The 24,429-nt window shown below is 43.1% G+C and overlaps 1 protein-coding gene across 5 annotated transcripts; it reads left to right on the top strand.

Annotated features, from left to right (window-relative positions):
* The first annotated feature begins 54 nt into the window (after positions 1 to 54).
* Positions 55 to 24,402, top strand: smarcd3b (SWI/SNF related, matrix associated, actin dependent regulator of chromatin, subfamily d, member 3b). Of its 5 annotated transcripts, none has more exons than XM_054765450.1 (14): positions 55 to 363; positions 12,488 to 12,708; positions 16,070 to 16,159; positions 16,849 to 16,891; positions 18,839 to 18,961; positions 19,064 to 19,189; positions 19,445 to 19,540; positions 20,938 to 21,039; positions 21,115 to 21,276; positions 21,353 to 21,450; positions 21,899 to 22,034; positions 22,130 to 22,252; positions 22,403 to 22,504; positions 22,601 to 24,402. In XM_054765450.1, exons 1-14 carry the CDS (start codon positions 352 to 354, stop codon positions 22,652 to 22,654), a joined length of 1,488 nt encoding a protein of 495 aa, XP_054621425.1. In that variant the 5' UTR covers positions 55 to 351; the 3' UTR covers positions 22,655 to 24,402. The 5 variants fall into 5 exon arrangements, with proteins under 5 accessions (XP_054621425.1, XP_054621424.1, XP_054621423.1 ...); XM_054765449.1 differs by lacking the exon at positions 55 to 363 and adding an exon at positions 7,358 to 7,576 and having other exon boundaries at positions 19,067 to 19,189; XM_054765448.1 differs by lacking the exon at positions 55 to 363 and adding an exon at positions 7,360 to 7,576.
* The last annotated feature ends 27 nt before the right edge of the window (positions 24,403 to 24,429 follow it).

The following is a 24,429-nucleotide window of genomic DNA, read 5'->3' as shown; positions in this document are numbered from 1 at the left end:
ATAATAATTTGACGACACTCCCTGCCGCTGGTCATTTTTCATCACATCCACTCTCCTGCTCGCAGACCGCGCCTGCGCCCCTGCTTCCTTCCCCCAGCCGAGGTTTCACCAATCCGGGCTTTGGCTCCACCATCCCCGGCGTCCCAACAGGCCAGCAGCGGCGCTAACAAGTCTCCCCTCGCGGTCCATCCGATGGGGAAGTGAGACTCGGTGGCTTGGAGTGCTTGGCTGCTGAGAAGCCGTGAGGAAGTTGAGGAGTGACCTGACGGAACCGGACCGCACCGCACCGGACCGGGCGCCTCTCCGCGGAGACACATCCGACACTTGGTGTTGTTGAGTCGGCTAAAAAGGATGGAGAGAAAGGTATGGAGCTACCTTGGCGTTTATTAGCACATCACTACCGCATCCACCATGTAAACTATGCTGCATTTCTCTATATTTGCTGCTTTTTATTGTCTTATTTTTAAATTTAAATGCTTATTTTCCATGTAAGGTTGTTGTTTAGGCTGCAGGAGGCATAAGAGATGGGGATAGGGATATTTCATGGGGGGGTGCTACAGTTGCCCCCACCCCCTCAGTGCGTCTGCATCATCACACCGTGTACTTGCAGCACCTCACCCCTCCTCACCTACCTTCCTAAAGCCGCCTAGGCATGCAGACACTAGCTTGTTAACCTTGACTGCTACGTGAAACGAGACACCTGAGACCCCATGAAGGGGAGCTGTAGCCTGGCATGGAGGGGGATGGATGGTGGATGGGCGCACCATCCTCTAGCTTCTCCATCTTGCAGTAAAAAAAAAAGTTTCAGTTCATCATTTCTACTCTGTGATCACTTTAGTCATGCCGATATAAAAAAAATATGACAGTAACAGTTATTGAAAGCTTAGGAGCCTAGCTTAAAAAAAAACAACAACAACAACAACATCAACACAGCAATGAGCTTTGCTGGCAGGGTGACATTTTTAAGTTGGAATTTGTTTAATAAAAATAGGGTGTGGTTAATTTTCAAATCTACAGAGTAGAAGCCAGTTATCTCAAATGATAATTTAAAAATGTGACATTACAGGAAAGTATGCTAAACTGTGACGATACAGTTAGCTTTAGTTTAGCTTAAAAAATGGCCTCCTCTTTCATTGTTATATGTAAGTGTCCAGTGTACTGTTTTCTGAATTATAAAAGGCATTAAAAGTGATGACAGTGACACTGTTTAATTTAAAAAAAAAAAAAAGATAAATGTTTATACATAATGATGTAAAGAGATCGTTAGTGAGCTTCGCTTAGCTTAGCTTAGTTTCAAAGATGGCATTTGGTTATTGTCATTTGTATGTGTTACATGTAGCCTTCTGGCTTCTAAAGTACAATTCCTTCAAAAATGATACCAGTGACATATTTTAATTCAAAGAAGAGATACATATATGATATATTTACTATGAAGAGCCAGTTAACTGCAACTAAGCTGTTGCAAAGATGGCCGCCGCTTTTAGTAACTGTCATTTGTTCATGTTGCATTTACTCTTCCAAATTATAATGCCCTCAAAAGTGATACCAATGACACATTTCAATTGAAAGAGAAGATACATGTATTATGTATTTATTCATACTATTAACTCTAGTTAACTGTAGCTAATTTAGCTTCAAAGATGGCCGCCACTTTTAGTTACAGTCATTTGTTTGTCATACTTGTACTCTTTTCTAAATTATAATTCCCTCAAAAGTGGTACCAATGACACATTTGAATTCAAAGAGGATTAATTAATTCCTATTTATACACTGTTATATACTAGTTCATCTTAAAAAACGGCCACCACTTTTAGTTTCATGTGAGTGTTGAATGTACTGTTTTCTTTTACGAACACATACAGTTAGCTTAGCTTAGTGCTGACACGCTAAATTGGCTGGGTTCAGTGAATAAACATTTCCACAGGTTTTTGTATATATTAGTTTTATATCACTTTTACGCTAATTTCAGATAGTTAGTGTATCTTAACCACCGGAAGCAGAAGAATTAGGCTGGCCGCGTCACGTTTTTGTGTTGTTGTAAGCAAACAAGCTTCCTCTGGTTAGAAAAGTGAATTCAACACGGGAAGCCCAAGAATATGCTCAGCGCCACACAGAAAGAGCTGCTTTTCAAGCACATATCGTCCATTAACGTCTTATATTCCCTCTCGCTTGTGATTCATATAGCGACTGAAGTGCTGCGTTGGCTCACCTCACAGCACTTGGACTTGCACGCTGCCTCTGTGTGTGTGTGTGTGTGTGTGTGTGTGTGTGTGTGTGTGTGTGTGTGTGTGTGTGTGTGTGTGTGTGTGTGTGTGTGTGTGTGTGTGCATCACATTATTTACTGGTCGGTGAAACTTGGAGGTGCTTGAGAGGCCATTCGTTTTATAATAACTAACTGCGGATAGATGTGAGTGCATTGCAAATTTTATAGGCTTTGCAGAGCTCGGGCCTCCTCCTCCTCCTCCTCCTCCTCCTCGGGTTTCCTGTACACTTGGACCGTTGAGATCATTTTGGGCCTCGGCCGCAAAAAAAAACACCCTATACTGCTCTGCAGTACTGGAGAAATACCTTCTCATGATTGATTTCAAGCACAAATATTCCAAAAAGCAGGCTCATTAGTATGCATCACGGCTTTTTAAGGGAATACTGCAAGATTCCCCCCAAGTTGGAGCGAGTAAGCTCGTCACGTGGGATTTTTTTTGCACCTGCACAAGCACCATTAAATAGTAGGTCACCCAAATGTTGTTTTTTTTTAAAATGCAGCCTGGCCTTTGTGTTTGGGATAAAAAATGGACAATGGGGCACTTCCCCGCATGGCCGGGAAGGAATGCGAACCTGCTCAGTGGCTGCTTTGTTGCCGTGGAAACAAACGAGCTTGCAGGAAAACTTAATTGATTTGGACAAAGCGGGAGAAAAAAAAAGCCCATTACAGATTCCGTTCGAATAGTGCAACTAGTAGAGGCCAAAATTCCCGTACAGCTATTCCCTTTCCTCAAATAAAAGCCTCCTCCCAAATAAATGCCTTCTTTGTGTTTACTCCCACTCCGTTCCAAAGCAGAGAAATAACTGCTATCAAATCCCCCCCTCCACCTCAACTGCCACTGTCATTTCCACAGTTAAATTATAGATTTCTACGGGATTTAAATAGAGCACTTTGTAACCTAATTACACACGACTCCCTCTTTTCCCCACCAGCACATTATAGCAGTATTTTTTTTTTTTTTGCTTCAACACAAGGATCAAACCAAGAGATGGGGTTTAAGTTGCTCGTATAACATTTTGTAGAGTAGTGGAAAGAGTTGCAGGTCACCGAGCGGCCAGTTGACCTATTTACAGTACATGTTGACGCTCAATAGTGCAGCAAACGTGCGGTGTGGTCAATATATGTCTATTCATTCAAATGAGCAGTGCAGCTGCAATCCAATGCAGGACAGTGTAGGATAAGCTATCTGAACAAATAATAATTAATCATGAATTGATTGTACTTTTAGAATATGCTGAGGTCCAATTTAAAAAAAGAGTTGCGTGCTGCATATGACAATAAAACTCTTGAATCTTGAATTATAGCATTTTTTGTGTGAAGTTGACATTCTAGTAGTTATTCTACCCGCTGCAGTGTTTCCCAGAGGACTGCAATCTATCTGCGGTGCCGGGTTTGGGCGGGGTCTAATTTGCATAACAGACCACGAATGGAGATTTTTTTTTTAACTCTGCTTCAACATTTGTGTGGGGGTGGGTAAAACAGAGCTTTTTGGTTTGTGTCATAAGAAACATGCAACTTCATTTCATGTTTTTAAACCTTATTTAACTGCAGAATATGAAGTAATTGACATAGGGGTGTTTTTTTGTGCATTTTGTGCAGCGGTAGACGTGCGTTTGTGTTATAAGGCCTGATAACACACATGCACGATTTAAGAAAACAAACATTCATGATGTTTCCTGGGCTCCGCTGATTTTAAAGATAATGTGCATGTCACTGTACACCTCATGTGTCACTGTATTGAGTTATGACGCCATCTACTGTGCAGAGATGTCATGAAAAGCTACACAGACAGTCCCATTATGATGTGTTTGTGTTCAAGGGCGAACAGGTGACTGCGTCAAATCTAAAAAAAAAATTAAAAAAACATAGTACAAAATCTGTCTGTGGCAGTCCAAATGTGTTTGTGGCGAGCCACCACAAATGAAGGGATTGGAAACACAGTACTTATATTGAATATACTCATTTCATATTATTATGTTTACGATTTGAATTGATGGTATTTCTGACATGTATTAGACATACACAGGTCTTGCCCTCACTCTGTCAACACGCTTGCCCATCCTGTGTGCATAAAGTGATGCTGAAAGGGATGCAGAGCACGCTGGGAGTTTGTATTTTTTTTAGGGCGTTCACTGCCAGGTTGATTTTTCATCCAGCGGAATTTTCTATGGAGCCTAAATGGTTTCTAGCATGTGTGAACGTTGAACTTAGTGACCCACCCCCTTAAGACATTTTCCCCTCAGTTCGTTAGCTTCCGCTGGCAGGCAGATTATGCCGTTGCCATGGCAACACCAAACAGGAAATGCCCCGGAGCAGGTGAGCAGCTCAGCATTGTGCCTGCTGGCTCTTATTTCAGCTTGAAGCTTTGTTCCAAACAAATCCGAGCTTCAGCCTAAACTCCTTAGCATGCCTAAAGTGTCCTCTTTGTCCAACCAGTGCAGTATTGTGTATTCCAATCCCGTTTTTAGGGTTTTTTGTCCCGTTTGTTAAGACTTTTGATGGTGTTCCTTTTACAGAGCGCCCGACCTTCAAGCGGCGTGGGGTGGGTTTTGTGTGGCGCTTTTAAAACTGAAAGAGAATGGGGCCCTAGCAGTGGGTACAGCCCAAAATCCCCCCTCATCCAACCTCCTTTAGTGCACCCCTGCTGTCTGGCAAAGACACCATAGGAAGTGTGCTATACAGTACATGCTCTTTGACTCCGCCTTGTGGCTAATTGAGGAAGTGAGGTGGTCGGCTTTAGCAAGTGTGTACAATATAAAATGTTAGTTGAATGCTACAATACTCTGCTCTTAATTAAACATTTTCTGTCTTAGATACCTTTTTTCCATTCAACGTCAATGCATCCATACAACAGCTCCCTCTGTTGGCCATCCATAATACTGCTGCTGCTAGCGTTTGGTCAGACTACTGACTGGCATTGGCGAGGGAGTCAGTGGGGGTCCAGTAAGTGGTACTCCTTGTGGGGGGAGCGCCCTCTTTTGCATCGCCCATGCTCCCGGTGTAGCCCTTTGTTGTCATTGAACGCCCACGTGTCCTTAGCTTTGTTTTGCTGCTGCTCTCGACCTTTTACGCCTTGTAGTAAATCCATCCTCACAATTTGAGGTTCTTTTTGTGTTAGCTTAGCATGGACTCATGAACAGTCTTGCAGTCGGAGAAACTAGTCTCTTTTGAAGGCCTCTTAAAGCTGCAGTACACTGGTTTCGACAACAGGTGTCAGCATAGAGCTGAGTATCTGCTAGCAACACAAGGGAGGGTCTTTCAATTCCGATATCAAGTGGTGGTGAAGGAAGTTTCAACGGCACAATTTGGCGTTGTTTCCTTGGTATGTGATGTAAAATTGTGCTGCTTTTTTTGATGTGTTATGTGCATGCATTGCCTTAAAAGACAAGCACAGGTTCCACTCCTCTAGGGGGGTCATTGGCCCGCTAAACAGTGTACACAGTTATGACTCTCATGGAGAGGTGCACAAATTGTATTGTACTTGACACTTTGTCACTGTTTTCACACCAAGCCCAGCAGAGGAAGAGGAAATAATGAAAGTGACAGCATCACAATCCCGCCAGGCCTCCCCCTCCACCCCGTATTTTTCTGCATCTTCACCTCCTTTGTCATTCAAATAACCTTATGAATATTTCAACCCTCTGATGTGACGGCTGCAAGGAGGAAGCATGAAACGAGACGTTCATGTCACATACTAAACATAAGAAAAAATCACATCCTGCCGTCATGGAGGGGGTGATCCAAAGGAGGTGGCCCCTTGCAGCCTCAATGCAGCTCCTGTACAGAACCCCCACTTGTTTATTTGGAGGTCCATGGCTACACCCTTGCTGGCTTGGACTGCTGAGCCAAACGTGAAGCTAATTAAAGAAACAAGTCATAACCTGCGACAGCACTCTTTAACAATGGCCGGCGTTAAACACAGGAAGTGAGGGTGCTCTTGACATCTCTCGGTCAAGTGGCTTTTTCATCCCATTAGCTCGCACTTGGGGTACGTTTACATGAGACCTTTTTGACATTTCACATACAGAGTCCCTCAGACAGGAAAGAACCTGTTGTAATATGGTCACTGCTCTGTATTCATTATAAAATACACATATAAATTACAATTTTGGCACCACCAATGCCCCAAAATGCTTTGAAAGACATGCTAGCATACATGTAATACAGATGATCGATGATTCTTGGGCAATTTGCTTGATGGCGGCCATGTTTTACAACCAGTTTCGCTCAAATTTGACAGACTTGCGCTTGTCAGTCCTCTAAAGGTGTATTTGGTGTATTTGTATTTGGTGGTGGTTCAGCTAAACGGCATAAAGTTACGGCATGTCGTTTCTAGAGGGCATGAAGTTCTCCGAGAAATTTCAAGTCAATCTGACATGGGATTTAATAACAGCGCTACCATGTGTTGCGTTTGTAAGAAAAATAATGACACAGGCAACGCAGTAGGGGTGCATGGTTTGACAAATTTTCACCCCTTTGTGTGCGGCGGTTCAGGAGTAGAAGAGTTAGCTTACGCCAGAGGTGTCCAAACGTGGGCTGTGTACTGAGAAATGTTTGATGATTTTTTTTACCAATCAACGTAGATTATACTGAGACGTTATTTTAATATATGAAAAGCCGCTCTACATATTCACTCCAATTTTGCTACAGAACCACTGCTCTGTCCTGGAAAGAAAGGTCATGTCAGCTAATTTAACGATAAGCAGTGTGCAACCCTCGCCTGGGCCACCCTAGAGGAGGTCCAGTTTCCACCCCCCACCCCGTGCTGCATGTCCTCTTATCTTACCAGTGGAATTCAGTGCAACAGCTGTGCAGGGGGAAAGGCAGGGTGGGCTGGCTGAAACCCCCCTCTTAGACCCCCTCCTAGCAGCAGCAGCAGCAGCAGCAACCCCCCCATCCTTTCCTCCCTTCTCCCTCCCCTCCCTCTGTCTCTCTCTCTCTCTTCAAGAGACATTCCGGGCTCCTGAAAGGCAACTTAAAAGTGAGTGACTCGGCAGGGCTGCTCCACATTGGAAGGAGCAAGAGAGGGAGGGAAGAGAGAAGGAGGGAGAAGGAGAGTCAGGCACAGAGCTGAAGAGAAGGAGGAGGAGGAGGAGGAGGAGGAGGAGAGCACAAAGAGAAGGAAAGTGGAGCAGGGGAGGGGAACCGGAGGCTGGGTGACGGCGGGAGAGGGAAAGACAAAAGAAGGAGAGAGGGTGCAGACGAGGCGGGCACGAGCGGAGGGGACTGGAGCAAATGGCCACGGAGGAGACGGCGGGGGGAGCCAGGAAAGCCACCAAGAGCAAACTGTTTGAGTTCCTGGTCCATGGAGTGGTGAGTGTGCCGTTGAAGGGGGCTGCACTAGTGTGTGTGTGTGTGTGTGTGTGTGTGTGTGTGTGTGAGATAGCTGGCCATGTGAAGGTTATTTCCAGCCACCACCACCCCCCTCACCCCTTCAATCCTCTCCCCTCTCCCCTGGATCATACCCGGGTTAAGCTATGGAGGAAGCATGCAGGGATGGAGGAAGGAGAACGTCTCAAGCAGCATCACGCATGATTGTAGATGCAGCAGCAGCGGCCAGCTCCCCTTCTTCTCTTCTCTTCAACCGAGCATGCTTCCCTGGGAGTCACATAGGAGGAGGGGGCGCGGGGGTTGGGGGGTGGTAGAAGATGACGAGTCCACATTCAAAACAACACGCTCAGCCTTCCGGGCAGCGTGCCGGCGATCCCGGCTGGAGGGACGGAGGGGGACCCCGTAAGGTCACCGGTCGTCAGTGTTGTGGAGGACGGAGGGCGAGGCGAGGCGAGGCGATGCAGAACAATCGCTCCATTCATGTGGAGCGAGCGTGAAATGTCAGGGCGCTCATGGTTGGAGGTTAGGATGACTGTTAGCACTGTTTGTGTGCTGGTGACACACTGCTTCAATCAGACCCTCAAAGTCACTGCTAACTTCCAGCATGTCACGCACTTAACTTGACACCTATACACTATTCAACGGGCGGCCCGTGGGTTAAATACGGGCCATGAAGGGCATCAGACCGGCCCCCCGAGTTCACCGAAGCGTTTTTGCAGTAGACTCCTAAATCCCAGATAAGATATTTGACTCGGACAGCACACTCCTGTTATGTAGAAAGTCTTTGACTAGTGATTTTGCAGAATGTCCTTAAAAACAGCAGAGCGCTGCTGTCATTGAAAACATTTAACTAGCTTTTTTACAGCAGATTCCTAAAAACAGCGGCAAACGCCTCTCATACTGTATAAAGGATCTTTGACAAGCATTTTTGCAGCAGATTCCTAATAACAGCATTGTACTCTTATAGATGATCAGTGACTATCATTTTTGCAGAAGGTCCTTAAAAACAGCAGAGCACAGCAGATTCTAAAGACAGCGGCACACGCTTCTCACATAAAGGATCTTTGACAAGCATTTTTACAGCAGATTCCTAAAAACAAGATATTTGACTAGTTTTTTGTTGTACATCCTTAAAAACAGCAGCACACCCCTGTTATGTAGCAGATCTGTGACTACCATTTTTGCAGTTGGCCCTTTAAAACAGCAGAGCACTGCTATCATACTGTAGAAAGCCTTTGACAAGCTTTTTTGCAGCAGATTCTTAAAAGCAGTGGCACACTCCTCTCTTATAAAGGATCTTTGACAACCATTTTTGCTGTAGATTCCTAATAACAGCATTGTACTAAAATAAATGATTTGTGACTAGCATTTTTGCAGAAGGTCCTTAAAAACAGCAGAGCACTGCTGTCATACAAAATCACAGCAGATTCCAAAAAACACCGGCACACACCTCTTATATAGAGGGTCTTTGACAAGAAACTTTGTCGCAGATTCCTAAAAACAGCATTGAACTTATCTAGTTGATCTAAGACCACCATTTTTGCAGTAGGTCCTTAAAAAACAGCAGAGAACTGCTGTCAGAAAATCTTTGACAAGTGTTTTCGCAGCAGATTCCAAAAAACAGCGGCACACGCCTCTCATTCAGAGGACCTTTGACAATAATTTTTGCAGCACATTCCTAAGAACAGCGTTGCACTCACGTAGAGGATATGTGACAAGCATTTTTAACAACAGCAGCGCACTGCTGTTATATAGAAGATATTTGACTAGTTTTTTTGCAGTAGGTCCTTAAAAACAGCAGATCACTCCTGTCATACATAGGATCTTTGACTATTGTTTTTTTTCAGTAGGTTGTTAAAAAAAACAGCACTCTTGTCACATATGGGATCTTGGACTGGCGGTTTATCCAGTTGGTGCTGAAAAACAGCGCAGCACTCCTGTCATATATAAGATCTTTGATTGACGTTTTTTTTCCAGTAGGTCCGTAAAAACAGAAGAGCACTCCTGTCATCACTAGCATTTTTGATTGGCAGTGGGAGTTTTTTTCAGTATGTTGCAAAAACAGCAGCACACTCCCGTCATATATAGGATCTTTGTCTGTTGTTGTTTTTTTCCGAACATGACAAAATGTTAAAAACAGCAAAGTACGCCTGTCTTATATAGGATCTTTGACTGGCATTTTTTCCAGTGGGTTGTTAAAAACAGGAGCGTACACCTGTCATGAAGAAGAATGATTGGAATACTTTGCTTTTGCGTTGGACCTCATTTGATTGTGCACATGTACTGTACCTAATGAAGTGTCCCATCGGTGTATACCTCCCAAGCTTAGACACTACTAGTCAAAGTAAATCAAAATAGCAGATGTCATCATCAGACAATCTTTGTTTGAGCGCCAGTCCAAAAATAGTGTTGTCAAACACTCATAAACACCTGTCAATGATCTCATCAAATGTAATACGTTATTAGACTTTTTGGAGGCTTCAGTGACACGTCCAGGAAGACTTTTGTTATTGCAAAAAACAAAAAACAAAAAAAAAAGAAGTAAAGTCAGGTGCTGGGGTTTGATTCCGTCACTGTAATCAGTGCTGATGGCGGGCAGTGGACGGGGGGCAGGGGGTGGTTGTGGATTTATGTAGTGAGACTGGATGAGGTATTGTCTCTTTGACAGGAGCGGTCATTACGCCAGCTTTGCTGCTGAGGCACACACACACACACACACACACACTTGGGGGAACAATAGAGTGTCTGATTGATGAGCCAGAGGAGTGTGTCCTCTCAACAGACCAATTAACCTTGATGAGGCTCTCGGCCTGCTCCAAGCCAAATATTTCCTTCTCCTTTCCTCCCCCGCAAAAACCCTTTTAGGATGGAAAAGTCTTGTTAAATAGTTGCGGCAGATTCCTCCTTGTTGAATACTTTTGTTTATTTTTGCACTTGTGGCCACTTGAGACCTCACGTTTCCACTCTTCCTCGTGGAGTAAAGCTCGCATTCAGACAGAGGCACGTGCTGCACGTTTTTTGCACGCGTACTACTGAAAGGGCGCATGAATGCTGTCAAGCCAAAGAAATGAATGAATGAATTGAGAAGTCTTATGTTGGGTATATCCTTCACGGACAAGAAGCCATCTTGGAGGTGTGATTGGGCTTGTTATTATGGTGGAATTCCCCCAGGCAGCACTCATGCACTCAGACCATGATGCTGCACACTGACTACAGGGACGGCAGGGGGTAAAGCGGCCATCCAGGTTGAACCCATGTTCGCAAACAAGAAGTTTGCTTTGGGCCAGCCATTTTGGGCTAAAAACAGGGGTTGTATTTTGATCAAATGAACCCAAATCACAAACACGGATACTAGACAGATGGACGATGACCAGTTGTGAAGCATTTTAGCCTCCGCCATAGGATGTGGGTGGGGCGTGGCATCAAACTTAATGGTCAGTCAGCTGGGTCGCCATTTTCATAATAATTGGTGCACATGTCGAAGATGACACCCTGAAGCTATGCATAGGGTACTTCCTGAATTAGTGGCAACAGCAAACAACAAAGTTACGTGAGGGGATTATTACTCCTAAAGTACATCCAAGTTTGATTTGTATAGTATTGCCCCAAGAGAAGATGTACTGTAATAAAAGTGCACGTCGTCACTTTGGTGACATACGGTTCTCCACTGCCCTACACCATTCAGGCTGTAACCCTTTTGCATGTGCCACCACTTCATGACGCAACTGTATTACTTTACTGCTTATCGATATTAAGCAGGGCGTGTCACAGCACGGATCACCTCGTAGTGTGAGCGTGCCCCAAGTTTGGCCTCCTCCCATCCTTCACACGCTGGTCTCAGATGCGCTCCACAGGGCAGGTCCGATTGCTGGGCTGCAGCTCCATGATTGGAGTCCACTTCAGTGGTTTGCATTTAAATTGTTAGGCTAGCGTCTTCTAAATGTGTCCTAGAAGGGATGACACTCCTAAGAGTCTTCAAGGTGACAACGCTGCAGCCGTAAGGCGCGCGCCCCCACCCCGACCATATGTTGTTTTATCCTCTTCTCCAAACAGCCCAGCCCCCCCACCAACAAGAGTGACAGCAGTGCCTGCTTCTTGATCACTAGATCTTGCGCTTCAAAAAACCCAAAAAAACCCAAAAGAGCTGATACCACAACGTGTCTTTGGTCTACGCCTTTTAATCTTCTGTTTGACTTATCAAATAATATGCCATTTATAGTCATGAAGGGGTTTTTTCAGCGTATTTTCAGCACTTTTTAGTTCTTTTTTAGTTGACGGCCTTTGTTTGTCTCCACGTGACTACTTTGTGGTCAGTCTGAAGATCACATCAGCCTTCTGAAAGTAACAAAACATCCTCATTCTCTATTCTTTTTGCTCTATATTTGAAAATGGTGACACCTAAACAGAGAGAACAAACCTTTAAATGGCATAATGTAAGTTGATCAGTTATTTGAAGGCATCCTACTACACATTTTTTAGTCATTCGTGGTGCTTTTCCTTTTCTACTGTATATATTGCTGCTGCAGTTCGTAAGTAATCATATTGTTTTTTGGTGTTGAGCACACAGTATGACTGTGCTTTAGAGAGTCACGCTGTCCCCCGGCCAAATGGAGGCGGGACGCAGCTGTTGCCATGCGAGTGGCAGGCGCAGGTGAGCGTTAGCCAGTTGTTCCCAGGCGTCACGAGTCAGGACTGTTTGCATTGTTTAGCAGTGGCGTGTGTGTCTTTTCTACAAAGAGAAACAAAAAACAAATTGTGCAGGCTCCCAGTGCAGCTGTGTCAAAATTATACAGCTCCCAGATTCAATGAAAAGTTATTATTTGTGGCTCAGAATGAGAAAACGCATTAGTGGATGCAAATGAATCAAGCTAACATCAAATGTTGTGTTTCCAGCGTCCTGGCATGCCGTCTGGGGCGAGGATGCCCCACCAGGGAGCTCCCATGGGCCCCCCCGGTCCGCCGTACGGAGGGAACCCGGCGGTGCGGCCCGGCCTGCCCTCCCCAGTGATGGAGGCCAGTCGCAAGAGGCCCGCCCCCTCCCAGCAGGTCCAGCAACAGCAGCAGCAGCAGCAGCAGCAACAGCAGCAGCAGGCCGTCCAGAACCGGGCCAGAAAGTGAGTGTGGATCCCAATCCAGCATGCCTCTCTTTGTGCGTTGAGCACATTTCTGCAAGGTTTGCAAAATGCTGGAATTTTGAATGAAGTTCTTGTAAGTGCTTGAAATTAAAAAGTAAAATGTCCCTAGCAGCCATAGAAATAGTCTGTTCCAGGGTCAACCTGCTAGTGTCATAAAACCTTGATTAATTGTACATGCAATGTGTTACGTGACAGTTTAGCATTGTTATCTGTCACGCTAGTGTAAAAAGAAGTTAAACTACATGAAACAAGTAAAACACATCAGGACGAGGGTATCATTGTAGGTGAGAATCACACATTTTCCTAACATTCTTAACTGTCACCCAAGTGTAAAAAGAAGTTAGCGAATACATAGCAACATCACAGCACTTAATTACGAAAGTGTGACGTGATTTGAGTTGTGAGTCTCACACATGGCATTTTTCAACATTGTGAAAGAAGTTAACCGTGACATAAAAACAGGAAAACACTCAATGACGGAGGCATACGGTGATTTGCGTTGCATAGGAGCAGGCCTGTTGCGATGGCAAATTTTGCTGGACGATGTCAATATATCGAGGCCGGCAAAATGATCGAGTTCCTTTTTATTTACGGTGATTGATTGATTGATTTCTTGATTACCGTGACTGGCCTACAGCCACACACGTCTCGTTTTAAAGCATTCTTAACTGTCGCGCAAGTGTAGAGAGAAGATCATCACTGCCCGGAAACAGTAAAACATTCAGTCGTAACTTTAATGGGAGGGTAATAAGATGATTTGTGCTGCATATGAGCCTTTAACACGCTCCGCTGCCATGAGTCTAAAAAGAAGTGAACCACTTCAATAAAAACTGTTACTTATGGAGTCATATGGCCACACAAGTGTTAACCACAACATGAAGACTTAATGACGCTTGAGTCCCTGTTTAACAATCTCAGGAGCGCTTGTCTTTAAAAGTTCCGTTGTACGTGGTCGTGTGTGTGCCCCTGTCACAACAATGACATTCCATGTTTCTCCTCAATACATCAGGAGAGTTTTTCTGGTCCTCATGGTCAGCAATTAAAGCGCGGCGTAGGACAGGTGAGAGCATCAGCATCCTGAGCGCTGGTCTGCATGGCGATCAGAGTGGCAGTTGTGCTCATTAAAAGGAGGATCGATATGCAGTGGACCCGTGTTTCCTTCATCGGCATCACCATTGATCCACTTACAATTAGGCAGGATTGTCAAAGCGGTCAGGGGAAGTGTTGTTCAATGCCCTGGAGCTCCCCCAAGGAGGGTCTGATTGATGGTTCAGGAGGGGTCACCCATCCAGAGCGCCACTTTTACTCCCAGCACTGACTTTGTGAGGTTTGCGCGTCCTCTGGCAAACAAGTTGATGCCCCGCCACCCCCCACCCTCTCTCCTGCATGGCAGTTTGGACCTGACACAGCTGCCAGCTGAGCGCCGCCACCTGTGCTTCCAGTGTCATTGAGACATTAAGCAAGTTGACGCTAAAAATAGCCTCTCTCTCTTTCCTCATTTTTAATCAGATGGAATACATTAATGTAGCTACGAGTGTATGATTTCAACTACAATATAGGGCAGCCTTAGGTTGTGAACGGCACCCCTAGTGGCCACATTTATAACACAAACTAGACTGGACACTTCATTAGGTACACAAGCTAATGGAATCCAATGCAGTTATGCCTTTACAAATATAATTGTGCTGATAAAGGTGTGTTCATTTAACTGTATGTTAACTATGTGCAGGTCGAGGTATGTGAATGTGCACGGCATCATGCTGAGAGGTTCTTCTTATATCTTCACCCTACCTTGGCCAAAATATTAGAAACCCTTCAAAGTGCACCAGCTATAATTCTAGAAAAATGCAGAATTACAACCCAAGAAAATGATCGGAAAGCTTTAAAACAACAGTAATTCTTTTCAAATGTTTACACTATACATGTATATTTTTAAATATTATTTTAATAATATAATTTGAATAATTCTTCTAAAATGTTTACACTACATACAGATATTTTTTAATTTAATTTTAATAATATAATTTTAATAATATAATATATAATTTAATATAATTTTTCTTTTTTTATTGTAAATTATGATCATGGTATTAATTTTTTTAATGATTGTTTATTATGATAATAATGTTATTATAATTAATAGATATAATTATACTGAATATTAATAAATATGATATTTATCGTAATAATAATAATAATACAAATGTAAAGAATTTTTTAGAAAACAGATGTATATACAGTACCTCCCCCATATTCGTGAGCGTTTTGAGACCATCCGCGAATAAACACAAGTAATTGAAACCCACAAAAATGTCTATTTTTGATACTTTAATAGCGCCTGGATTGTGCTGCTGTATCGAGGCGTCACCGGACGCCACGCCGTCTCGTTCCTTCCCCTCCAAACCCTCCTGCCAGCTTGACATTGACACCCCCCTCTGATTTCAGATCAACATTGGCAATAAACGACTTTGCTGCGATGAATATATGAACGATGAATTCATCAGTCGTAATAATACATACATTTTGTCATGTTCATTGTATTAATAATAATAATAATAATAATAATAAATATTTATTAGAATGTTTGTTACATTTAATATTTGTACAAGATTACATAAATTGTATTTTTACTGCTTGTTTTATTTGCACTTTATTCTACCTCCTGCCTTCTAGTGACGCCTGTGGGGTCCTTTTCGCGCTACAAAGGGTTAGATGAACACCTGTCTGACTTAAAGGGCTACTTTTTGTGAATGAAAGCATGAACGTAACATTGAGAATAGGATGACGATGCCAAAAGGAACGTTTTCTAGCAGGTGTTATGCAGATGCTGTACTCATTACTTTGGCACGCTTTCCTCTCCTCTTCTTCTTCTTCTTCTTTTTTAACCTTTTCCATTTCATTTAGTTTTTGTCCTTGAAGTTGATCTGGTAAAAGAGGATGCCTCCGGTTGCCTAGCAACACAGCCAGCCACCATTGGTGCTGCTTGTAGTCATTTTAGTAGGAAGGTTATAAAAAATGTAGTTGATGTTGTCTTCTGGTGGCGTAAATGTTGTTGGGCGTCAGTCTGTGTGTGTGTGTGTGTGTGTGTGTGTGTGTGTGTGTGTGTGTGTGTGTGTGTGTGTGTGTGTGTGTTATCAGCGTGTTGTCTGCGTGTGTGAGAAACAAGCTTGTTTTGATTCACAGAGGAGTGTTTTGGGGTCAGTGTCAACACCTGCCTGTACTAACACACACACACACGCACACACACACACACACACACACAACCAGGAGCTACTCCAACCTTTGTGCGCCCCCTCCCTCCCCATGTGTCCTCTAATGGGTCAACCTCACCGATCCTTAGGAAGCCGCTTGGATTCCCTGGAGCCAGCGAGATGCCGACGAGGCCCATGGACTTGCGAGAGCCCCAATCAGATCCCACGCTCGGATCAAAGTAGGACTTTTGTTCTGCTGCATGCCACTTGAGACCCCCCCCCCTTTCATCACCTCCCCCCTGAATGGCCACACTGGCTCCTAGCTGGCAACGGTAGTAGTGGTGCATGCTTTGGACTGGAGCATGGCATGATGGGAAAGGATTTCAATTTTTGTTCCCTTGGACACGCCCCCTAGACAAGCAGAACCACACCCCTGACACGAGTCCCCGCCCTCCCTGCAGCCATCTTGTGCACTTTTTGGCATGCTGATGATGAAGCTGCAATTACGGAAAGGAATTAAGACAGTTGGCTATGCTTTTAGCTCCTAGCAGCGTGCCGGTTGTTTCATTTGGAAGCAAAAGGCAAAGAAACAAAGAAAGAAAGGCGCTTTATTCAGGCGTTATTGTGTTGGTTTTTCACAAATGCATGAATTGAGTTGCAGGAAAATGTTAACAAAAGCCCCTCAGCGCACTATTTTCCAGTTGTGTGTGTGTGTGTGAATGGATCGAACACTTTTTGGCTGTCAAAGCCTCTCCAGGTGGACTGCTGCATTTCAGAGAGGACACACACACACACACACACACACACACACACACACAGCTGGGACGCTGGATATGGCCCAGCATTTTAGCAGATGGCCCGGGTGCTACGCTATCAGTCACCATAGTAACATGCTCCCTTTTTCCCCTCTTTCTCTCCGGCTCTCCAGTGCTAAGAGGAGGAAAATGGCAGACAAGATTCTTCCGCAAAGGGTGAGGCTGCATTATTTGTATTATTTTCATTTTTTTCTTCCGTCTGTGTCTTAACATTTTATGTGCGCAGAGGAAAGAGACGCTGCTCGGTTTTGATATCAGGTGCAGTACGGAGGGAGCTGTCTCCTAATTGTTGGGGGTGGGGGGGTTTGGATGGAAAGGGCACAGATTTTGCCTTGCCACATCCTCCCCCCACACCGAAAAACAATAAGGCAGACCGGGGGCTAGATAGCACCAGTCAGGGAAGAAGGCGGAATGTTTGCCGTCCTCCTCTGCCTGATCTGTAGATAGAGGAGGAATGAGGAGGAACAATGAAGGCAGTCATTTAGAAAAGGAGGAAGGAGGACCAGGAGTGTGTCTGTTTGATCACAAGTCCTTTTGATGACGCTTCATCAGTAAAAAAGCAATCTATTTATTTTTTTTTTACTTCTTCTGGACAGTTACTGTTTGTGTCATGAGAGCAGCAGCACATACACACAGCATGTACCTCATGTACACACCAAGCGTGTGTGTGTGTTAAATTCATTTTTAAAACGACCATCATGACGTCTGGTTTAAATGTGGAAATGAGCGCGGACCCCCACCATTCACTTAGTTTCATGCACCTGTATCCAGATCTGCACCAAAAGGAGTTCGATGAAAGCTGCTAGTTGACGTATCGGCCTCTACTTCACCCCCCCACCCTCCAATAAACTAGAATGGCAGTCAGTAGCGTGCACGGACAGTAGACCTCCGCCAAGGCCAATCGATCTTTTCAAAAAGATAACGCAATAATTACTTTCCCGGCTAACTAAGTACTAATTCAATTACCTTTCTGGGAAAGTAACTATGCAGTAATCCCTTTTTATGGTGGTAAATTGGTGCCAGGCCGTGATAATCCTGATTTACAAATGGAACATTTTTGTAGTTAGAGAGTAGGAAACCTGTTTACGACTTTCTAAATATGCTTTTTAACGTTATCAGAGCCCTCTAAGCATGAACAAACACCCCTATTGTCACCTTTACACCCGTGTTACACAATAAATTAATAAATTAATAATAAATGTTCCAGAAGTGTGGACAGGAAGTGACGTCAGGGGTGCAGAGTTGAGTTTCAGCTGGACTTCGGTCCGTCTTATTATTATGGTTATTATTATTATTATGTTGTTATGATTTAACTTGCAATAAAAGCCTTCCAGTACCATTACTAGTGACACCTAGTGACCAGTGTAGAATACTACATATCATCAACACCTTTCGATGCATCTTTTGAATGCCTTACATGCGTATTTTAGTTCATTTAGTCATTTTTACGCTTGGAAATGCTTAATTTAGGCAAAACCTAGGTAAAAAAATTGCTTAAATATGCTTTTATTTGACTAATAGGCGGTATTCAACCACGAAACAGCATGATTTATGAATGAGTATATTTGTGAAAAGCCGCGATAGAGTGAAACCACCACATCCAAAGTGACGACTGTAATTATTTACTTTTTTTCAAGGTCATTTCCCCAACACGTCTTCTAAGTTAGAATGTGATATGTACAATTGAAAAAACCCATGATACAAATTTAGCAGTTAAATATCATTAATGTAATCATGATTATTGTCTCAGGCAATTTACTTTCTACTGTATCGATTTTAAAAATGCATCAGTTGGCCACCGGCGGCAGTCTTGACTTACCTTCCCCCCTCTGCCTGTAAACGACACAATGCCTGAATCATGGCGAACGTCATTGATCATAAATCTGGTTTTACTTCACCGATTTTCACCATTTAAGGACTCGTGAGCAGTTGTATTTTTGTGCATGTCTGAATTGTGTTGTTTGTATTAACGCCGTATCACCGAGACGAATTTGAGCCAAATTCTGCACCAGAATACTAAGAATACTTTGCTTGTTGATGTGTAATACATTGTGAGGGACCAAAAAGATCTCGTTTTCATGGCTTTACATCACCTCGATCCAGATCCGCGAGCTGGTTCCCGAGTCCCAGGCCTACATGGACCTGCTGGCCTTTGAGCGCAAACTGGACCAGACCATCATGCGCAAACGCGTGGACATCCAGGAGGCGCTGAAGCGTCCCATGAAGGTAAGAACTATAAGTCTTGTCGACGTCCGCTAACAGCAGAAGAGGCGTGGAACGTCCCGTGTTTTACGACCGTCCCCCTCTCCTCTCGCGCGCCTGTGTCAGCAGCAGAAGCGCAAACTGAGGCTGTACATATCCAACACCTTCAATCCGGCGCGGCCCGACGCCGACGACTCCGACGGCAGCATCGCGTCGTGGGAGCTGCGAGTGGAGGGCAAGCTGCTGGACGACGTGAGTAATCACAGTTAGCCTCACTCGCCACAAGTATTCACGGTGGAGGAAGTGGTCCTGTGGTTGTCTTTGCTGTGTGCACAATGTTCTCTCACAGTCTGCCTTGTAGGAAGCATTAATAAGAGGAAAAAAGGATTCATGAGACTAGATCTGTTATTGCTGTTTGCGCAAGGGACCGTCACATAAGGCAGCAGAGTTAGGGACCGGGTGCAAAACTAACCAATGAATCCACCAAGCTCGTTGTCTGTGTTTCAGCCGGGAAAACAGAAGAAGAAGTTCTCCTCGTTTTTTAAGAGCCTGGTGATCGAGCTGGACAAAGACCTCTACGGTCCTGACAACCACCTGGTGGAGGTCAGTTTCTTCCTGTCTTAAAAAGGGAGCTGAGTTTGCCAAAACTAAAACAGACTGCAAAAACAAAAAAAACACCATTCAAAATGTATTGAGTCAAAAAAATGAGTGGTTCTCAAGGTTGCCTCTTTCATGAGTTGTGTGGAACGACACTCGCACCGCCAAATTAAAACTCTCCTCGCCTTGTAAAGAAGTGCTTAATCCTTTTTGGGGTGCCGGATGGATGAAACGTTGCTTTGGCTTGATGCACCAAATGTGTCAACCATTTCTAAATGACACAGGTTTGTTGTCTGGCTACTTTCTTAGCAAACTGTTTGGATACCATTCATACAGCTCCAACACACTGATTTATTCTTAAGATCGCATTTAGAAAAATGAAATCTGAAAAAATATGAAATCTGGAAAAAAATGATGAATGACGACTACTACTACTGACAATAATATATACTGTATATATAAAAATACTACGACTACTACTACTACTAATAAATGCAATCTTTATTATTATTTGTGTCATTTTATTAATATTATTTTAATAATATATTCTATATTACAAATAAATAATATAATATATGAATGACTAATATAATTAAATATATATAATTACATATTATAATACATTATTATAAATATACAGAATTAATCATGCTTAATGCTGTCTCTTATTTTTTTATATTATATATTATCATTATTATCATTATTAATTCATGAATGTTGTTATTATTATTATGATTTGGGTATGAAATCTTGAAAAAAGACTTTAACATGATTAATGACTACGACTACTACTAATAATATATATAAATAATAATAAAGATTGCATTTATTAGTAGCAGTGGTAGTATTTTATTTTATTTAGTAATAAAGATTGCGTTTATTATTATTCTTGTTATTGATATAAATTATTAGTAACAGTAGTCATGAATCATTAAGTCTTTTTTCAAGATTTCATACCCAAATGATAATAACATTCATGAATTCATAATAATATATAAAGACATAGTATTGAGCAATACAAATTCTGTATATATTATATATAATAATGTATTATGATCATATTTAATTCTTTATCATTTAATTATAGTATTCATTTATATTTATTATATTATTTATTTATTATGTGTTTTAGTTATATTAATTTAGAATTTAATTAAAATAATGTAAAATGCTTAATAAATAATATAATTATAATAAGTTATTTGTTTTCATTCCCCTTTTTTTTAAGTTGGCGGAATTATACAAAAACAATTGCAATGATGACTTTATGTTATACAATGTACACTTGTATACGCCATACTAACTGCGACAATTTCATAGAGAAAATGCAGTTTCGAGAGCCTGCTTGTAATGACTCGAACCACCAGAAGGGGGAGACAAACAAAAATGTTGCATTGTTTCAGTGGCACCGCACAGCCACGACGCAGGAAACAGACGGCTTCCAGGTGAAGAGGCCTGGAGATGTGAGCGTGCGTTGTACGCTGCTGCTGATGCTGGACTACCAGGTGAGGAGAACACCCGCTGAACAACCCCCCCCACTCGAATTTCTTTTTTTTTTAATAACACTGCTGACTCCTCAGCCCCCTCAGTTCAAGCTGGACCCCCGGCTTGCACGCCTGCTGGGCATCCACACTCAGACGCGCTCGTGCATCATCCAAGCGCTGTGGCAGTACGTGAAGACCAACAAGCTGCAAGACTCCCACGACAAGGAGTACATCAACTGTGACAAGTACTTCCAGCAGGTGCCGGGCGCATGCATTCATGGCACTCCTTTACTTTTTACCGCCTCTACAAGTTGCCTCTTTTCACCCTCTGCAGATTTTCGACTGTCCCCGACTGAAGTTCTCAGAGATCCCTCAGCGCCTCACCAACCTCCTGCTGCCCCCCGACCCCATCGTCATCAACCACGTCATCAGGTACAGGCATGACAGTCGATGTAACGTTGGAATCGATCTTTAATTAAAAGCAACCAGAAGATGATGTAAATAACTGATACCCGTGTGCATCTGTAACGTGTTTGTGTACATCTGCACCTCTTGTTGCCATTTGTAGCTTTAGTTTCCATGTTGACCTGCTTGTATAGTCTCCATAAGAATAAAAAGGCTTATTTTGTTTAAGTTGGCATGGGCATTTTAATGGGAAGATGATTAGCTCTGAGCCTCAGCTTTTTGCCTGAACATGGTTGTTTTACAGTACGGTAAGTAAAAAAAAAAAAAAGTGAAAAATCTAAAAAAATTTTAAAGTATTTTACATTTAACAACATTATTATTATTATATATTTTTGTTTTATTTTATGCAATTTAAAATTAATAAAACGCATTGTCACACACGTGCTTTATATTTACCCTGCCTTCATTTTTTCAGCGTGGACCCCAACGACCAGAAGAAGACGGCCTGCTACGACATTGACGTAGAGGTGGAAGACCCCCTGAAGAGCCAGATGAGCAGCTTCCTCCTGTCCACCGCCAACCAGCAGGAAATCGCCACGCTGGACAACAAGGTGGGAGCAGCACTCCTGGCGGAGGCAGCTGGAAACATTTGGTGCTTTACAGTATGAACACAGATAACTTTATTGATGCATTTCCTCCTTTTCAGATCCACGAGACCATCGAGTCCATCAACCAGCTAAAGATCCAAAGGGACTTCATGCTCAGCTTCTCCCGAGACCCCAAAGGCTACATCCAGGACTGGCTCAAGTCCCAGAGCAGAGACCTCAAGGTTCACTTCCTGCTATTAATACACTCTTGTCGCTGCATTTCGTAGCTCTCAAACAGTTTGAAACAACATCTGGTGTCCTCCATGGTGTCTACAGTCAAGATGCTCTATGTTGGTCACATTTTACATTTAATCTCCTTTTTTTTCTTGTAGTTAATGACAGACGTGGTGGGGAACCCCGAGGAGGAGCGCAGGGCGGCCTTTTATCATGAGCCCTGGTCCCAGGAGGCGGTCAGCCGCTACTTCTACTGTAAGGTGAGTAGACATCACCTCAGGGTGTCCCGCAACCACACCAAAATCCCTCACTTTCCCTCTGATGCGGAGTTTTATTTTCATATCCTTCTGCAACAGATCCAGCAGAGGAGGCAGGAGCTGGAGCAGGCCTTGGCAGTCCGCAACACCTAAACAGAGACCCTCTGCAGTCGTGTGTGTGTGTGTTTGGGTATATGTGTTTGTGGCGCAGATGTCCGCCGAGGCCAAACAAGTCTAATTTACAACATTAGGTACACCGGCACTGCATCATACTAAGAGCTGTTTCTAATATCCCACCCATTATGTAGCTAAATAATGTCATTGATGTGAGAAACAGTGCTCCATATGATTCAGTCATTGAAATAAAAAAACACAATCACAATAATTAACATATTGTTACATTTATACATCTTTATAAAGACAGACGTTAACGAGGGTCGTTGCAGTTCCACGTAAATCCTCTAGGCGTCGGTAGTGCTCGTTTTAAGCTTTTGCCAACTGTCAAAAGTAGAAGACGTTTCTAGCCTCTACGACCTGGACTGGGATGCTAAAAACGGTGATTAAAAAAAGTAGGCTTCTCTTTAATCTATTAATTATTATTACGTGACATTATATGTGCCAAAAAAGTCGGCACAGAGGTACACATTTACACGCAACAACAGCGTTCGTAACATGTTTTTCGCCGACCTGGACAGCCATTTTGCGCAGGCGCGGTGAGGGGTAAAGCGCCCCTCCCAACTATTAAAAGGGAAAATAATAAATAAAGGGTGTCACGAAACATAACTTGATTTAGTGCAGGTTATGAAAGAAATCCAGCCTGCGCTTGTGTATTTGGGCTAAGAGGGTACGTGTGTTTTTGTCATGTTTGAAAGTAATAACACCAGCACTGAATGCAGCTATCCGCATACTCCGTGTTCCTAAACCAATCAGAAGACTTCCAAAGCGTTTCACTTACTTTTCCCACATCAGTGTTATGCAAATCAACTGAAGTATTGATCCTCTTCAACCAGTCATAGCATTGAAAAGTGATTGGCTGGTGTTGTGTCATGAAGAGAGTGTTTACCAAAGGTTCATCGCTAAAGCAGAAATGGGCAAATATCACACCTGGGCTACAAAATGTGTACCAAAATCAATTAGTAGCTGAGTAAGTTGTCCATTTCTTTGCTTTCTCTTACATTAAATGAAGAATCGTGTTTCTTGTCAACGTGCAAGCTATGTGAATGTAAATATGTTTTATGTACAGTATCCAACAAGCTGTGTGTGGGTTCATTTTGAGCCGTGGTAGATGCTGCAACAGAGGGAGACCTCCCTATCCTCCCCTGAAATCTTAGTAGCGCTAACACACAATCTCCACCTTCTTTGTCACGACGTGTATGTATATGTTGTCATGTCCCACGGAGGATGTGTTGTATCCTCATCAGGAAGACGGTGGTCCTTCCTTTGCACTGTGCTGTAAATTCTCTGCCTTTTCATCGCAGGCGTCACCATTCACTCACACTTCACGATGGCCTATGCATGCTCTGTGGACTTATGAACACTATAATGTAAATATATATATAAGTACGGGTGGCATAGCGGCCTTCTGGAACGTTTTATTGCCAAAAATAACACGATTTGCTACCAGCAAATGAGTGTTTTTGTTACTAGTAGGACAGGACTGCATTAATAATCAGTAGTGATTTGTGAGGTTTTTTTGTAGTAGTCATACAGCTGTGACTCAATAGCTCCCTCTGGTGTACGGGAGAATTGTGTTCACTCTGCATGTTTTAAAGGGAGAGTACCGCTCTTCAGTTGTGTTTAACACAAAAAAAATGAGCAAAAAAAAAAAAAAAGGGAGTGACCTTGTGAGACGGACTGGATGTAAATAAACAAGCGCTTGCCAAAGTTTGTAAATGCCACAATGTGCTCAGCGTCTTTGTTGTTTGAAA

Source organism: Dunckerocampus dactyliophorus, chromosome 21 (genome assembly GCF_027744805.1).
Source record: "Dunckerocampus dactyliophorus isolate RoL2022-P2 chromosome 21, RoL_Ddac_1.1, whole genome shotgun sequence".
Classification (NCBI taxonomy): domain Eukaryota; kingdom Metazoa; phylum Chordata; class Actinopteri; order Syngnathiformes; family Syngnathidae; genus Dunckerocampus; species Dunckerocampus dactyliophorus.
The sequence above is the reverse complement of the archived record's forward strand: the minus strand, read 5'-3'. Positions and strand labels throughout refer to the sequence as shown.

Coding starts and splice junctions, on each gene's coding strand:
- smarcd3b (XM_054765448.1), top strand. CDS start 7,499: ATGGCCACGGAGGAGACGGCGGGGGGAGCCAGGAAAGCCACCAAGAGC. Junction 7,577..12,487: donor AGTTCCTGGTCCATGGAGTG/GTGAGTGTGCCG, acceptor TTGTGTTTCCAG/CGTCCTGGCATGCCGTCTGG. Junction 22,253..22,402: donor CCCAGAGCAGAGACCTCAAG/GTTCACTTCCTG, acceptor TTTTTCTTGTAG/TTAATGACAGACGTGGTGGG.